This window comes from Melanostigma gelatinosum (genome assembly GCF_949748355.1).
Source record: "Melanostigma gelatinosum genome assembly, chromosome: 1".
Lineage (NCBI taxonomy): Eukaryota > Metazoa > Chordata > Actinopteri > Perciformes > Zoarcidae > Melanostigma > Melanostigma gelatinosum.
Genome location: NC_136634.1, coordinates 16119012 through 16137980, shown reverse-complemented (window position 1 = coordinate 16137980; position 18969 = coordinate 16119012). Strand labels below are relative to the sequence as shown.

The 18969-nt window shown below is 41.4% G+C and overlaps 1 protein-coding gene across 1 annotated transcript; it reads right to left on the bottom strand.

The window, feature by feature from the left end:
• cd44b (CD44 molecule (IN blood group) b) lies at positions 1-13487 on the bottom strand. Its single transcript, XM_079267225.1, has 8 exons — positions 13298-13487; positions 5654-5819; positions 4489-4631; positions 4274-4339; positions 2812-3201; positions 1894-1950; positions 1648-1726; positions 1-1428 (listed from the first exon to the last, which is right to left on the bottom strand). The coding sequence occupies exons 1-8, from the start codon at positions 13362-13364 to the stop codon at positions 1215-1217; spliced, it is 1182 nt and encodes a 393-aa protein (XP_079123351.1). The 5' UTR covers positions 13365-13487; the 3' UTR covers positions 1-1214.
• Positions 13488-18969: the final 5482 nt, after the last annotated feature.

Here is an 18969-nt window from a genome sequence, read left to right as displayed (position 1 = left end):
AACATCGTCACAGCCCCATTCGTATGAAGAACCCTTTACATTGCTATGTGTTAACAGCTCATACGCTCCCCATTATCATAGGTGCTGCGTAGTTTATCATCTAAAGCTAGGCCGCTGTCACTCACTTGACGCAAATGAGAATAAATTTTGCACTCAAAATATGATGAATTTATCCTATTTTTTCTTTTGCCTTAATCAATGTACACATTGTGTATATAGTATGCATACATATTTTTTTATTATGCTACCTATAACATTCGGGAATTCATCGTTATTCCCAACCCAATATTAATGTATACCATAATAACTGACTTCAGTGGTGCATCAATTGCACAGTTTTAGATGCTATACATCAAGTTGATTCATACAATATTCACTCCACTCTGACTATAGCAAAATTCAGTCACAAATGTGTACTTCGGAGATACCGTCTTCGAATTAAATAACCCTAAAATCTTTATTTAAAAGGGGATACAAAGCCCCTTTCTACCAAACAACAAAAAGCACTGGCAGCTATTGCTAAGGCATTTCCAAAACACATACATTATATACAGAGACCAAGAAAAAGGGAATCAAAGCTGCATACGTTAAGGTCGTGACATCCCCAATTGTCTTGAAAATGGAAAAAAAACTCCAGTCCACAGGCAATGTCTGAAATATACACAAAGTTACAACAATTAGCAGAAAAAAAAAAATTTCTTTCAATCCGCAGTATCTCAAATGTAACGGTTGTCATCATTGACTCATCATTTCTCATTTAGAATGAAAGGCCCTCCAATTTGGGATCCACCAACTATATGAAAAAGTTAGACCCTCATCACCCCTCCCTTTAAAACCCATGTCTATCCAGCCCCATCATCAACAAAGCATACAACTCACAAACACACGGAAGTGACACGAAACACATTCGCACACCCTGCTGCATCAATGCACGACTCCCCACCATGCATCATGCTCTTTGACTGCCATTCAGTCCTAGCTAACCTGGCATACCAGACAAACAAAATGATGCACATGTTGGTTTGAAAGATCCTGCAGACCCAGTACAACATTGTACCTCAGTTAGACAATCTTTCTAAGTAACACACACATATACCCTTGCTCAGTGTCCATCCAGTGCTGGCCACTAGAGCAGAACAATCTCCTCTCAATCTCCTCTCTCTAACCCTGCCTATCCTCACGTACTCTTTTCTGCCTGCCTCTACACTCTTCTCTCACGCCAGCTGTTCTTTATCCGGCGACTCCTCTAGTGTGATGACGGTGAACTCCTCTGTGTTGCCGTTCTCCTGGATCTTCTCCTTGTTCATGAGGGACACCATTTCCTGCTCTCTCTCCTGGGCGTGGGAGCTGGATGCTGATGCTGCAGCCCCGTTTCCCTCGCCGCCGTCTTTCGACGTGATCATCAGGGTCTGCTGTCTGCCGCACCAGCTGCAAGAGTACATTGAGACGCACTTATTTATTATATATCATTGATTTTTCCTTTTTTTTTGCCATCCCCCAGTCTGCAGCAAATCATGTGATAATTTGAAAAGTGACTATTGACTAGTGTGCACAGAAAGGCAAACAGGGGGGCAATGTGTCAAAACACGTTACATGACAGCTCTATTAGTGCAAGAGCAAAAAAAAGAATAGCAATCAAAATCATACCTCTTTCTCTTAGCAACAATTGCGCACACAAGAAGAATAGCAGCAACGGCTACAATCGCTCCAATGATAACCAGCCAGTCTGGAAGGAGAAATAACAAGCCATGAGTCAACAATATTAAAGCGGTCAGTAAGAAATAAAGATTGGATGCAAATATGACTGCACTTTTCCCAACATGATCTTATTGGACTGCATCACTGTGGACTTCAGGGTGATAGCAATGTATGTAAAGTCATGTGGCTGCTCACTCGATGAATCGCTGCTCTCCGTCCTTCGCCCTTCGCCATTAGGTCGTTGTTGTGGAGCTGCGTGTCAACAAAACAAAAGGTAAACGTTAAAATCGTCTCACATATTGACTGACAAATTGAACTCAGAAGAACCTAAACACACAAAACTAGATGGAATATTGAAATGCATTTGTGGCTGTATGACGGACAGAGAATGTACTTTACTTTATATTGCCTTCAATTGAAAATGCATATTCATCCCTTTGTGAGGCTGCAGGTTTTGTGGCACCATGCGAGCTACATACTAAGTTGTTTTTCCTTTAAATTATCTGGATAAAATTGTTATATATATTCCTGATAACTCATTTGATACATATATGTATTTATATATAAATGAATGCCATTATTAAATACTTTTAAGCATTTGATGCGTTTGTTAAATACGCTGTTGACGTTTGTAATTCATCCTTCGGACATATAGAAGCAGAATCACTGAGGCCTTTGTCATGAATCCACTCCACAGCTCAACCTAACACAAGGGGGCGTCATGTGTTCCTAAAGTTACTCCAGTCCACCCAAAACCCCGTACATCTGATACCAGGAAGTGCTGTTCTTTAGAAATGCTTCCGTGCATTATGAATAGAATTGAACTCAAGAATCTGCATTTTCTATGATAACAATTTTTGAATTTGCAGAGGTCGGAAACAGTATAATGCAAACCAAGTATTACTAGAGAGTTAAATCAGCACTAATTCTCTCAGATAGAGTCTCCACTAAAACTGAACATTACAAGCACCAGGAGCTTTTTGTGCATGACTATTATACAAGAACGCATTACATTTCAGGTGTTGTATTCTCCCAATACTTTGTTGAACCCAACTCAACTTGTGCTTAGATTTGTGGCAGTTATGTGTTGGTTTTGCTTGTGTTTTTTCTTACGCTCTGTTATGGCATCCTCTCCATCAGGCTGTTGCTCATGGTCAATAGGAGGTTGTGTTTTCTCTGGTTCTCCAACAGGGGCCATTGGAGAGGCTTCCTCCTCCTCAGAGAGGGTTGTATCCATCCCAGATCCAGTGGGCTGGTCAATCTCTCTTGGGGTGAAAGAGGACCCCGCACTGGTGTTCTCGCTCCCTCCGAAGGGGTTTTCTTCCGTGGCAGCGTCTGGTTCGGCTGACGGGGTAATTTTTATCACATCCCCAAGAGCATCTTCCCCAGCGGCTACCGTCGGGTCACCACCCTCACTACCAGAAGCATCCTCAGGTCGGTTTTTTGGAGTGGTCTCTTCCTGGCCCTCTGCTGATGTTGGGGCCCAAGGTGGTGGGGATTCAGCTGATTGGAGAATAAACAGGGTCATGGAAAGATTTAATCATATATTACTTATGTTAGAACAACATTAACCATTTCTTAGCAATATGGCGGTGTCTATCTGAATAATAATTGCAGTGTTGTAAAGCCTGATAACGTTCTCTTGTAGGATTTAAACTTGTTTTTACTTTTCAATGAATGTTATGCCACAGTAATTTCACAATAATTTATTACAATGCAAACCACATGCATACGAAAGTGCGTGCTGAGTTGAGTTCATCACTGTCTTATACTCAGATAACCCCAATACAGTGTTATAGCATGTATTATAGGTGAAGCCAAATAATTGAACAAATTCTCGTCAGACCATACAATCAGAGAGAGCCATTAAAGACATTGCATGCTGCAGGTGCTATTTAAATCTACAGCACACACTTAGTACCGTCTTGCTTGCTGCGCTTTACCCCATGATCAATTTTTTTAAACGTAAAAGATGATAGTTTTAATCACGATCTGTAATTCCGATATTTCTCTGTCGGACAATACACAACTTCAAAACCTGCAATGAGGCCACGTAAAACGCAACCACAGCTAATGTATGGTCTATGGTTCATAATAAGTAACCTCACACAGCTGTCTTTTCGTTTAGCCGGAGCCAATTTAGGTTGACTGTAAATCCCACCTCAAGTAACATTGCTTGAAGCTGAGAGGATGATGGTGTTGACTAAAAAGACGAGATAACTTGGTAACTAGACCGAGATGGTGTTTATGATGGGTTTTTTTTTGGTTTTCTTTGCTTGAAGTTGTTCAAGTGCGGAGGGTTTGTGCTTTCTGCAATAGAAGTTTGAATTTCTAAATTTCTTTCCGGTCAGTTCCATGGCAGATGCCAAATATGATATCATGTTCATGTTTTTAGATGTTGACATCCCGTACATTATTTCAGTTGGTCTAATGATAAACAAGTTACACTGCCTTCAATCTATCATTTTTGCTTTCACTTTACCGTATATCAGTGCTTAAACTTTTGATGAATGGTGACAAATGGGCACTATAAGTATGAGAGTAAGTTGAGTGTGAATGGGTGTATTGTACTAACCTGGTGCATCTGAGGTTAAGTTTACCTTTGCTGAAAATGATTTCGTACAGTTCATCTCGGGCCCAGCTGGTACATAGGGAACAGGAAGTAGACTTTACCAAAAATATCGAAGGCATATAACAGCAAGTCTATGCGATGCAGACTGTACATTTGAGTATCAGTTCAATTGTGGACTGCACTGATAAAGTGTAACTATTTCCTGTGGACATAGTCACCTTCATCATCATAGCACAAGGCATCAAAGAGTTCGTCAGGCTTTACACGTTTATTAATAATGAAGCCTGTCGTGTTGTTTGCACAGTTTCCATGGTGCAAGAGTCTGAGTATGGCAATGCTCATATTGCTGGTCCAGGCGTTTCTGAATGGACACAACAATATTGTTATTAGAAAACACATTTCACACAATTTGTAACATATTTTGAGACATTTGTTGATAGAGAATACCAGGTCTAAACACATTACATCACAATAAAAACCAAGGTAATTCACATTGCTCAGAGGAGTAGAGAAAAACTTTGGGAGCAGATGGTGGTTTCTTTTATTGGAAGTTGACAGCATGTCTACCACATGACAAACATGGTGTATCCATGTTGTCAAACTGGAAGACCTCTAGATTCTCCTTTCTGGTTTTAAATATCTGGATGAATTGCAATAATGGAGACCAAGTGCATTTATAGTTTAAGTTCAATTGTGAGTTTTAATAATGATGTAACGGATTGTGTATGGACCCAACTGCAGCACATAGGATTCCAGGAAGCGTTGGCTTTTATTGTAAACTTAACAGGTACAGAGTGATACATCAAAAGTCTCTGGCAGAGCAGCAGAAACAGCAGGCAGAATGATTCCAAATCAGGAGCAAAAGGCTGGTGACTTTATCGGGAGTCAGGCGAGACGGGCAGGAAAACAGGAAATCAGTTCGGGATAAAGCGCTGGAAAGTCTGGCATTGAACAGCAAAGAACAATCTGGCAATGTGTGTTTGAGAGGCAGGAGTCTATAGTGGCTTGATTAGTGATCAGCGGCAGGTGAGTCAACAGGTGAAGGGAGTTAGACTGATGAGGCTGCCAGGTAGAGTGAGGAGGGTGTGGAGCTGAACAGATGTCTGATAATGAGCAAAGTATTCCCTGTGATTGAACTGAAGGCAATCCAAAAGTTGAAACGTTAAAAGATGTGAGAGGGCTACATTCATGGCAAGATCTTGAGAAAATGGGGTCCATAAATGTCAATATTCTGTGTTCCTTTCATGTCTTACAACTTAAATACTGTACTTTCTATTCAGCAAGCATTACAATGATTTAAAAAAAAAGATCTTCAGTAAATAAAAAAGTCTTCCTCACAGCAATCAATAAAGGTAATTATTAGACAAAGGCTTGTGGTTTCACCTGCACGTTTCCATGTTTTTAGCATAGGCCTCCTGGACTTGTTCTGCACTCGCCATGGTGCTCTGCTGCTGCTCACACACCTTTTGAGCCATGTCAAAGTTCAGGGAGTGACGTCTCGCTCCCTCAGCCAGAAATACTCCGACATAACTGCAGCCGCGGGAATTCACTGTAGAGAAAGAGCAGGAAAAAATATAGGTTCAGTGTCGCAGAGTCTATCATGTTCTTTTTTTAATGTAACACTTGAAATGTTATGTTCAAAATAATTTCTAGCCAGTAACAAGGAACCACAGACAGAAATTTTGATTTTAGAGGACTATGGCCTCGAAGGCAATACAATACTTCGAGATGAGATGAGATATTGTTCCTTTTAATACACGTAAAACATGTCATCTCATTTTGTTTGTTTTCAAATTTCGATAGCTAAAAACATATTTCTAACAGCCAGATAGTGAGATAGCATAAAGACATGTTTTAAACTACAGTGAAGATCCAGATCCAGATTCACACGTGATTTCCTGACAGAGAAAACCAGTCACTCAATTCAACTACCATGTTGTCCATTCAGAAGATTCAGTTATTGCATCCTGACACTGTGATGGTGCGCATGAATGCTTTAAATGTATGGTAGGTACAATCTTGATCTGTGGCCTACATGTGCAGTGTCTTTTGCGTCACTATTGAAGCGTCGAGTCATGAGACGACTGACTTGTTCAGATGAGTTCTCTGGGAGAGAAGCACAGAAGAGTCTTGAGACAGGCAGCATATTCATCTACAGTGTTCAGCCACCAGGTCCTGCTCAGTCATTTTTGTTCAAAACAAAGCGTGCAAAGCGGAGTACACATAGCGCTTAAAGACAAGGAAGGTTAGACAACGGTACGCACACAAACATATGCTCGATGTCTTGTAAATAAATAATCAATCATGCTATAACAAGACAAAACTTCACTATGCTCAAAAGGTTTAGCCCAAACAAAATTCCATTATACGTTGCACTGACAGTGGTGCAATGTTTGTCTCTCGTGGGATGCTGAGCCTATTTGCTTACGTTTGCTTGACTAAAGGAGAAACCTCAGGGAAATGACTTTCCTACAGTGAAATGAAAACAAAAATGCAAACTGGGCAGCATGGGTATGTGTGTAAACATGTAGATCACTTTCCAATATCCATATGTCCATTACAAAGAAATACATTTTAGAGTTTCACAACACCCGGGGATTTTTCTGATGTGAGCAGGTGATCATTTGCATTGAAAATGAAAGAGAGAGACACCACCTGGGAAGAGTCTCACGAGATGGGACACACACACCTTACACTGAATATGTACCCGTGACTTTGCCTTGCGATGTTTACATGGCTCCCGCTCCCAGAAAAAAACAGTTTAGTGCGCGAGAATTGCTGTTGAAGTCTACTGAAGGCTATTTTAAAAAGCGTTATGTACAATAGCATAAGATGTCAGGAAACTAATATTGAGGCTTATCAGATAGCAATTAAAGAACTGAAAAGCCGCAAGATTGTCAATACTCTCAAAATAAAAATAGATTCAGTGGGTATCGTATCCTGTATCGTTAAAACGCGAGACTAATTTGCATGAGCAAAAGCAAAAGTAGGATCCTTTACCACAAACACCAGATGTCATGTGAAGATTTATTGGAATCCATGCAGTTCATGCAGAGAAGAAACCAATATCTGCACATATCTATTTGTCTGTTTGGTGCTTGTTTAAATGTGCTACCATGGTGACGGCTGCACAGGATGTGAAAGATATCTAACGCGAAGTCACCCAGCAACAACACCAGACTTGCACAAGAAAATACCACACATATATGGATAGCAATGTTTCTCGTGAGATTCATGCAGAGAAGCCTGGCAAACAGGACAATCTGCATCCACACCCGCTTCAAAGTATTTGAACAAATAAAGCAAATACAATGCCAACTAATTACAGCAAACAACTTCCACTGACTGGATGTATTAAAGATTCACAAGTCACTTGGAGCGCAAATACACAGCCAGCAGGTATATACATTTTAGCAAGAATGTGTAAGAAATTAGTTATTACTCCACAAGATTCATACCAAAAAATATAGAGCCATATGTTTTCTAGTCTGGAGTTTGTCGCTCACAGTTTCAGCGGAAAACTGAAAATATGGATCCCAAATTAGAAGAATAAATAATGCTGGGGCACTGAATCAAAATATAGTAATGTTTCTTCTCTTTTCACAGTTAAAGAAACTTAGAATTCTTAAAACTTGTAAAACCTGCTCCCTCACAATATCATAACTTTTAGACCAATTAAAATGCCTGCACAACATAATGTGATTGTACCTATCTATACTACATCTGTGAAGCTTGATTGAGACTGCTTCAGAGAGAAATGAAATCAACTCAGGGGTTTGCGTTGCTGTTGTTGTTGCTGTATTAGATTGCTTGACTTTGAACGGCAAGAGCTCACATTGTTATCACATGCTCCACAGTGTTAATTGTTCAGCTATAGCCTCAGCAAAGAGGGAGGGGCACTGGTCAACCACCAACTGTACAGATTTTCTGGCTGCATTCTCAATTTGACTCGTGCATTGAAAATGCAAGAACTTTAAAGTAAAGCTTTTACGAAATTATGATGTTATATTGTGGGCGTGTTTAAAGCAGACTTCTAAAAGACAAGATGTGATCGAAAAAAGTGCCCCCCCCCCTTCCCCCTCCCCTTTTCCACTGGCTGTTATGAGTAAACAGAGCACTAGCAACAGCAGGAAGTTAAGCTCTTTGCCGTTTGTGGCTCTTTCAGTTGCTTCTCTCTTTCCCTTACTTCATTCTCCTACACACACGCACGCACGCACGCACGCACGCACACACACACACCTACACACACAACAAGTACCTCAACACATGCTGCCACATGGCACAGTGACCCTGCAAGAAAAGGGACGAAAAACAAGACAACTGTCCTGGCCTTGCAAACCTGCCCAGGGGATCAAAGGGAGCACAGCTTACCATCAGTGAGCTGAAAAGGGGTGCTGACATGAATCTCAGGCACAGACATTAGTATGCAGAGGGAACAGTCATGGGTGTCTTTATGAGAAGCCAGCTATGCCAAGGCACTGACTCTTCTAAAGGCTCCATTGTCACCTAATAGAGTTGAAACCAAGGATACTGCAAATCTGAGTGTACAGAACCTGAGAGAAAGAGAGCTTTAACACAACGTCTCGCCAAAACCTCCAGCTGCTCGAGAAGTAATAGACAAGCCGGACTCTCCACTCTCGCTTCACTTTCTCTCTGTTTGTCTTTTCCATGCCAGCAATAAAGTACAAATTACCCCCTGCATGCAGATGCTCAAACACAAAAGGCAGAACACAGATGCGCGCACACACACACTTTGGCTGATAATTTCCTTTGTAGAGCCCTGACACAGCATGGAGCACAGCAAGAGAGCCTGTGTGCTCAGTTTCTTGATGTCAAGATTAATAGATAGCAAACAGCGGCTATCCCCTTATCTGCATTTTTCTTGTATTTCTCAGATACACCTTACTGAAAATGTTCTCACCGAAGTTTCTCATAACACCGTACACGAATCCCATGCGAGAACAAACAGTGTACTGTGAAGCCTATACGTTCCACTACTACTGTAACATCCTTTTAGCCACAGTTCATCAGCGAGTTCAGAGAGGGACCATCACCCCCACAATGCTCCAGTGTCCTGCATTATCACACTTGAATGAAGTTGCTGTGTCAGCAGATATGTTTTTCCCTCCACTGGTCACAACAAAAGTCCAACGGGTCAACGGGACAGGTGAAACACGAGACATGGTGCACAAATGTTTGTGGCCGTGCAGACACGCGGACACACACACACACACACACACACACACACACACACACACGGCCCAATACATGACCAACATTTCCTGAAGGTGACAAGAAGGACTCTCGCCATATGATTTTCTTTCTTTCTCACCTTCTGTCTCCCTCGACCTCCATCTGCTATGTACACTTTTGAAAGCAGCTTCCTATGAAATAGAGAAGGCAGCTTCACTTATTTTCTTTTGCTTCTTAGTAGCATAGAAGGTTTCAATGAATCCATATAGATGATCTGTGATACGAAGTTAGTCCTCCAACATTGAAAATAAAGAAGCATTTATAGGATATGACACATTTCAAAACATTCCTGGCGAAGTATTTCATTGTCTGCTTTTGTTCGTATTATTATTATGTGTCAACATGCTTTTTGTACTTAAAATCAAATCAGTATAATCTGCCACTCTGCCTGTTGATACAGTGAGTTTGGAAATCCCTGCTCTTTTTGAGCAGTTTTCCTTTGGACACAAAGACTTTAGTGTGGGCTATATGAGGAGGGCATACAGGGGAAGTGTGGTTTTAAAAAGTAATCAGTAGTTTTAACAGCACTCAAAGAGATGGAAGAAACCTAGACTATGAGGACCCCCGCAACATTTAAGACCAGTTCAATCAGTGTCAAAGGCACTGGGTAAAGAAATGAAAATGAAAAGAGGAGAGGAGTTATGTAAGATATTGGTGCGGGGCCATTCTGCTTCAGGGTGGTTTCTTTGCAGAGGAGGGTACATTGGTAGAGAAGGAAAACACGTGCCTGAGAGTCTCAGGTGGCGGGAGATGGTGCTCAGACCTGTACAGGCACAAGCCCTCTTTGTCAGGGCCCGGTCCCAGTCCACAGGCCCCCTGACCACCCCTCACCTTGAAACATGACACGGGTGCATGCAGGAAGGGTTGTTACGCCAAGGAGGCAAATACGGTCGCATTTGCAGGAAGTCCAGTGGTCAGGTTGGCATGCCAACGAGTTTGTGTGTGTGTGTTTGTGTGAGAGAAAGGAAGAGAGGGAGACTAATCAAGTGCATAGAGGAAGCACGACTTAGAGCCACCATACACTCAAAAGATACCAGAGCACGAAGCTCACTCATCACATGAAGTTACTGAGAGTTTTAGTTGTGTTGAAAGCTTTACATATGTTGTCATTCTGATCATCAGATCATCACTATTGAATATCTTGGTGTTTGAGCCAAGAAATTGACAATTATCATGTTAATTGCAGTAGTGCAAATATATATATATATTAGGGGTGTAACAGTACGCGTATTCGTATTGAACCGTTCGGTACGCATGACGAACCCAATACGTTTGAATACGTTTTTTTTTTTAAACATTTATTCAACCAGGTCGTCCCATTGAGATTAAAAATCTCTTTTGCAAGATGTAAGTAACAATACAAGCTGTAAGCAAGATGTAAGTAACAATACTCTACATTAATACATAACATTAAGGAGCAGTTTTTTTTTTTTATGCTCATGTGTTGCTCAGAAGACACCCCAGAAGATGGGTCACTCAGGTATAGTTCCATCATTGTTCAAAGTCAAAGAATAACTTCATGATGTTAGTTGTAATGAATACATATATTTTAAAATCAAGTACATTTCTCTGGCATTTATAGTTTTCTACTGTACCGAAACGTACCGAACCGTGGCTCCACTGTATCGTACCGAACCCAACCGTGAATTTTGTGAACCGTTACACCCCTAATATATATATATGTATATACATATATATATATATGTATATACATATATATATACATATATATATATATATATGTCCCATTGATATACATATATATATATATATATATATATATGTATATACATATATATATATATATACATATATATATATATATATATATGTATATATATATATCTATATGTATATACATATATATATACATATATATATACATATATATATATCTATATGTATATACATATATATATACATATATATATACATATATATATATATATATATATATATATATATATATATATATATATATATATATATATATATATATATATGTATATATATCCCATATACACATATATTTGTGTAATGAGATATCATATCTCAAACACTTAATATGAGACACTATCACCTAACAAGTAACATTTCAATGAGATGTATGGACTAGTTTTTAGGCAATGCATATCGAATATCTTGTTAAGTGAAGAATTACTTATTGTGTGTATTACTGATCAGCACTTCATAGTACGAGTGAAATTTAGCTCCAAATGACCTTTGGTAATTTAAAGAACTCTTTTTTATCTTGAAAGGCTTATATATTGTATCTTACTTCAAGAAATATTGCAAAGAAAACTTGTACTTGTTCCATCGGCAAATTTCTTTTTTTATTACAAGCAAAATAACTTGTATTTATTGTTTGTTTTGGCCTTTTTTTCCCAGTGAGATAATATGAAGTAAAGCTTGATCAACTGTCTTATTGGAGTCAGTCATACATTTGAACCATCCTAAATGTGTTGTTATTACGCTCCTTGCAGAGGTCAAACAGTTATGTATGAATTTCAAGGCATGAAATGAATTTAATCAACTATTGGGAAAAACAGTGTCACCGTCAAATACATTTTCTTTCCACACAATTTTCGTCAAATCATACATGCTCAGATGTAGCATATAGGTGAGCATATAGGCAGTATTGTAAATAACTCCACAAATATCATCTTGGATATCTGGCCAGCCATGAGTAGGCCTACTGCTCTTAATGATGTGGTTCAAGCAAAAGCTACAGGTTTAAGGTTCAAAGACAACGTCTGCACCAGGATGGGATCTAACTGCCCATGGACCCCTCAGACACCAATTACTCTCAACACTCAAACATAGAGATACATACACAAGTACACACACAAAAGCTCACAACTCCTCTGGAAGGAGGGGGGCTGGAAGTGGCCCCATCCCCTTTCCTCTTCCCACATACAGTACACATACTATAGCTGTTTAGGCAGTTTCTTATTTGCCTTTAAATGGTGGTCAAATTTATAGCTTGATGCTGATTGTTCTTTGGCGCAGTGCCACAGGGACTCTTTGTGAACAACTCCACCACCACTTCCTCATTGAACAAGCCAGACAAACCCAGACCTGTTACATTCACGACCAATTTCGCCTCCAGAGATATATTGCACCGAGCAACAAATCCAATCAAAACCCAGAGAGCACATGAGTGAGAGACAAAGAGAAACGAGGGAGACTTAGAGGGGAAAAGCTCCAGCGATTGCTGAACATCCTTTGTGTCAGAGAATAAAGCATTAAGCGTGGCAACACAGACTCCAGCTGTATCAGCACATCAGAGAAGGAAAAATGCATTTCTGCTTCTTCTTGAAAAAGCTTGTGAAAGGTACACTGATCATCCAAAACCCTGATGAATAAGGTTCACTTCCCAGCCTGTGACTGTGTGTGAGACAGAGAGTGAGCAAGAGCGCCTGTCTCCTTTGTGTCTGTCAGGAGTCTCAGACTGCCAGACGTAAGCATGTCTGCGCTGGTGTAGCACGCGCTCTCTTGCCGGCATCCACTCAACCGTTCTATAAGCAGCAGCAGCAGAGCACAGCCTCTTTCTTTCACCGTCTTCTCTTCACATGAACGTTCACTCATCATTCTCAACAAGGCTCAAGAAGGGAAAAAACCACAGTCTGGTCCTAACAATCTGAAGACAAAGGACTGTTGCCAGCCAGTCAGCCAGGCACAATTTAGACAAGATAAGGTCAAAAGAAAATATATACAAATAAATATATCCCTAAACAAAGAGCCGTCCCCTGGGCGAAGGCACAGTCCCCTCACCTTGAAGTTGTTCCGACCAGGAGGAGGCCAATAATCCAAAGGTCACCCCCAAGACAAGCATCCACATCCTGGGCAAAGCGTCTGTCGATGGCTGGGTGAGTAGCTGCGAGTAAAGGTGTGTAACAGTTCTCCTGTGGTCCTGTCTTCCCTCTGCCAGAAGTGAAGGGTGGTGGTGGTTGTGGTTGTGGTGTGTTTTTGTGTGTGAAGAGAGAGAGAGAGAGAGAGAGAGAGAGAGAGAGAGAGAGAGAGAGAGAGAGAGAGAGAGAGAGAGAGAGAGAGAGAGAGAGAGAGTGAATGAGTGAGAGAGGGAGCAGTCAAAAAAAAGCGAGAGAGAAGAAACCTGTCACTGTGCAGGGAGTTGCTGTGAGTGTGTAGTAGCTGCTGGAGCTGACTCAGACTTTGCCCTAACTTTTCTATTCTTTGACCGAAAGACTCTGACTAGTGGCACACATGCAGAAGGGCAAGAGTGGTTCATGTGAGCACACACCCTTCTGCCTCTTCCACACTTGCCCCACCTCCCCTTCCCGCCCTGCCTCAGCCTCGCTTTCTCATTCTCTCACCCTCTTCCTGTCTCTACATATATTAATGGTTAAAGAAGAAGGTGATCTCTCCCTCTCTCTGGCTGCTTATCCTCCCTCCCTCCCTCCCGATGTCCTGCTCTCTCCCCCTCTTCCTCTTTTCATGTCCCTGACAGCAACAGTTTCTGAGAGCCCATCTGGTCTTTTGTTCAGTTCTCACTCCATTTTCAATTCATCCGATTTCCTTGTCTCTGCTCCCTTGCTCACGCTCTCTGTCTTTCTTTTTTTTGCTGTATGTGTCAGTGTGATCCTGCGCCACCAATTGAAAGAGGTCACATCCATTTCACAGAGACACACCTTATCCTCCAGGTTTTTATAGAACCGAAAAATTGATAGAAAATGTTGCACACATTTCTCTGTCTAACATCTGTTTTTACCTCCATCTATCTCACTGCACTGCTTGGCTGACATACATAAATTCATCAGGGGAAACATTGTTAAGAAGCAAAAGCAAGCACCATATCTTGCAATATCTCGAATAAACAACTGTGATAAGAATGTGTGTGCTCGTCTGTAATTTCCTGACTTCCTCAACATCCATCCATCAATCATTTATTCTGGCTCAGCATGGCCAGTAATGTGGTCGTCATGGGGACAGCCCTTATATGAACAGCGACCTGCTGCCTTTAAGGTGAACACAGTTATTATTACACTCAGCAACTTATGGCACTTAAATCACAGCATTTCCAGCTCATTTATCCTATATGAGGATAGGACAAATGGGGCTGTTTGGGGTAAAACAACTAAAAATCCTATGAACAAAGATGGCAGATTTAAAATAGGCCTACATGTGTATGAACCTTTCACAAGCTTCAGCTGTGAAACACAAAAAGTTGAAATAAACAAGACTAAGAGTCTACAGCATGCTACCTATAAGGCTGTAGCTAAAGCTAACATGTTGATCTTAAGCAGGTGTGTGTTTACCATATATGTTCACCATCTGCGTTTAATGATGCACATTTTTTGGAAGTCGCCATCTTGGCTTTTTGAAACCAGAAATGACACACGAGGGTGATGCAACGTCCTTTAGCCTTTACTCACTTGCGGTTTGGGAACAAACCGCCGATCAGAGCAAAAGGTCAAGTTGTTTCACAAGTGGCAATGGAAGAGATCCATTTCACAGAGACTGCAATTTAATTGGAGATGTTTTCCAGAAAAAGAATGACTAATTTCACACTGACTGTTGGCTTGATTTCAAACACAGATTCAGACATGATTGTCTTTTCTGATGACTGACTTCACACCCACCCATGATTCCACCAAAGAGTCAAAGTCTAAATGAGAACAGAGTATCAGAAAGATTCGCACTTCCTACGCCACAGCTACAAGTCACTTCCTGTTTTAGCTGTTGCCATCGTGAAACTTGTTAGTAGTTCATCTGAAGCAATAAAAGCAAAGAAACAAATGTGTTTACATCATAAAAGAAACCCCATGTAAAGGTTGTATTTGCTTTCTTTAAAAAAAAAATGTAAACTACATTGAATTTTTTGTGTGTGCTACATAAATAACGTTTGCCTTGCCTGGATTGACAAATATGTTTTCTGCAATATGAAATCTAGACAGATGGGATAATGAAAAGTAGAGCATGCAAGACAGAGACAGAAACAGAGAATGAAACTGAGACTGTTAAGACAAATTATTGATTACCCAGCTTGACATCGTTTCCCTCTCAGTGTCTGTCCTAGTTCCTCTCTCTGGAGAAACATCATTGAGATAATCTGCAAAGACGGTTTACTCCTTCAATGAACAGTTGGGTGAATGTGTAACATTTGCTGTGATTGATAAATCCAAAGCTGAACATACACACTGTCCCGTGTAAGGTAGACTGAATAAGTACTGAAAAGTATTACGGTCAACACTTGAGCACGTAGGAATGCATAAAACTCTCAATCACTGTCAGTCTATGGAGGTAAAATAAACTTGAACTCGCCGTGTTTAAGTGTTTGTGTGAACATGAAGGTGACCGAGTGACTAATCATACGTCTCATTTAAGTGGGAAGTGGCTTTGAAAGAAGTAAAAATGTAAACCAAGGTTCCAGGGTTATTATCTGGTTATCTTTGCTGTATGACGTCACAGCAGCACAAAAAAGAAAAACACAGGAGGTGAACAGCTGTATACTGGGCATGACTGAAGCCTAAATGAATGACCTGACTGCTGAGTCAGCCAATACACATCCAGCAAAGAAAAATAAAAGTCCACGATATTTATCCAGTGAGGACACACACGCTCTCTCCAGACGCCCCTGTGGTTGGGAATCCTTGTGGTAAAGGCCAACTGATGGCAACTCCTCAGCATTCCTGTTTGGTAACGTGTATTTTTCCCTCCAACCAGCGCAGTCACTTGCGACAAGAAGAGAAGGCAAGATGTCCATATACGTACAGAGCAGCGAGATGAAATGAATCATTCGCTGTCTAAACATCCAGTGAATATGAGCATTTGCACAGATGTGGAGTAATGATGAGAACTACATGGTGCGCAGTTACATTTCAACCTTAATCTGATCCATCTAGGGAAGAACATGTGATCTCTTGGAATTCATCAGACAGATGTTTCTGACAACTTCCTGTAACTACTGAAAGTCTATTGCCCCCTAATCTAGGGGTCTCTGGGGAGGTGAGGGAGGTCGTCAGGAGTGTGCCCTGGTTGTGTATCTTTGGCCGATAGATGAGCTCTGCCACACCCTGCTTTGTCTCATGGCTGAATGAGCTACCCGGGCATCACGGGGGCATGACTGGACCGCTTCGAAAAGGCCGGGCTTTGCGCAACAACAACAAAGCAAGGGCCTTGCTTGTGTGTGGGTGCTGGGACAGCCAAGCCGGCGTGTTTGGACAGTGAGTGTCACAGAGTACTGTATGGCCATGTGGAATGTCTTGTGTCATCCCCCATCTGGGCATGACTCTCAGTCAGCACGTGGACGACACACCACAGTCGTCTTACAGGTGAAATGCTTGTGGACACCAATCAGTTTCTGGTTACTTTTCATGTGCTTTCTTTCATACCACTGAAACAGGATGCCTTAAGTCGGAAAAAGAGGCATTACTAAGAAATGACATACAGGTCTAAATGTAGTGGAACTGAGACAGAAGGAGGAAGTGGAAATGCGAGGTGGTCATTTTACAGCAGGCTTGCGAGCGAAGTTTGTAACCCAGTTAAAAGACGACTGAATAGAGAAGTGCTGGTAGTACGGGAAAAACGGGGAGACCAGAGGAAATCCTGTCAACAATCGTTGAACAAACTTGAGCGTGGGATAATGCGGATGAGAGCAAGCCTCTCACCCACCCTGGTGATCATTCACAAAGCCTGTTCACACAGGGAAATATGTGTCTCTCTCTGTGTGTCTGTGGGTGTGTGTGAGACTAAAAAAGAGACAGGGAGGGACTCCCGAGAGGCAAATTAGACTAAAATAGTTAATTAGATGATACAACCGTCAACTTCCTTTTATAAGTGAGGAAATTATTCATCACTACCTTATAGAGAAAGTCCTTCAACATTTGTTTGATTTCATTAAAAGCTGTAGGACTGTTAATACATAAATGGCTCCAAGCTTTACTGCCCATGCGGACTGGAAGGGGTTGGGTGGAGGCTTAGGGAAAGGGTGGGGTGCCGACTGGGTGACTGCACCACACAACCCCAGCCTGTGTTGGTTTTTTTCTGCTTCCAACATCTCTCATTGAATGTATCGTCGTAACCCTTCAAACATGGACCCGACACCTTCGTCAGACGATGTATCTGAAGGACATCCAAATATCAGCGCAACAGAAGTGCGCACTCGCCCACTTTGGTCTCCATAGCAACTGCCTCCATCTCTCTCTGCACCATGCTGCGTGTCCATGAATCTGACCTACACGCCAGCGCGAGCCCCCGCACTATCTTCAAGACCCCCGCGCACAGTTAATCAAAACCTCGGCGGGAACAAATCTCATTCCTTCTGTTCGGTGGCTCTCTTATCCAGCTGTTACACATAACAAGATTGGCCGGCAGCAGTAAATGTCAGACGGTGACAGGTAAGCCAAGGAAATGTCAGAATCAGTTTTGCTGCATTTGCTGTGCTGATAATGAAAGAGTATTGTTCAACTGCTTCGCTAAACAGTCATCAAGCCGATAGCAAAATACGATGTAGCAGCAAGCTCTAATAAAGGAACATTATGTCACCATAAAAACAGTATCGACCAAGGGAATTTCAGAGCAGAAAAACAAGGATAGAATAGTCTACTTCATCCCAAATATTAGGCCTGAAGGATATTACATAGCAATGACACAAGGAGGCTTTGTTCCAACCCAATCCTCTCATTACACTAGTCGGTATGGTAGCACAAGACCATGAGACAACCGATCTACAGAAAAATCACACGTGGTTATCAGCTAGCTTCCAGCAATGTATCACTGTTTTCCTGTTAGCTTGTTGCTGGGGTAACAGCCGGCCCGCTCATGCAAGAGTGCTATAAAAGAAAAACTTCCCATCGTGTATTAAGCACACATTTGTGTTCACTTCCTGCCATCTTACCATGTGTTTCTGTATGTGCTCTGATGGCAGCTTACACATTGGTTCTGCCTTCTTAAGCAGCTGTTTCAATTTCTGCATTTGACCTGATCCCAGGTTCATCCGTGAAGTTACTTTATCTCTTCCCAGCAGCTGGTGAAGTTGTGCACACAGATAAATACTCGCACACTACAGCGGTTGGATTATGAGCGCGGCTCACCAAGTAATAACACATTTATATTCAATGAGGAGGCGATAACTGGAAGAAAGGGGTTTGTCTGGCTGAGCAGAGATGCTGTCAGATGACTGAGTGTGGTCTGTGATAAAACTGAAAGATTTGCAAAGATTTAGAGAGCACAAAAAATGGTTATGATTGAGAAAAAGCTAGTTTTGCAGTGACATTTCATGTTTATCAAATCACAAAGAAAGAAAAAAAACTGCATATGCACAGTATTGACTCTTCTTCACATTGTTGTATGGCGATTATGACTCAAGCTTAAATGTTGAAAAGCATTATTTTTGTCCTCTCACTTTTTATTTTAGTGCACCTTCCACACCCCCATCCCTTTGTACCCCGACTGTATTTGTCCCTACGTCTATCTGCTTCCACAGA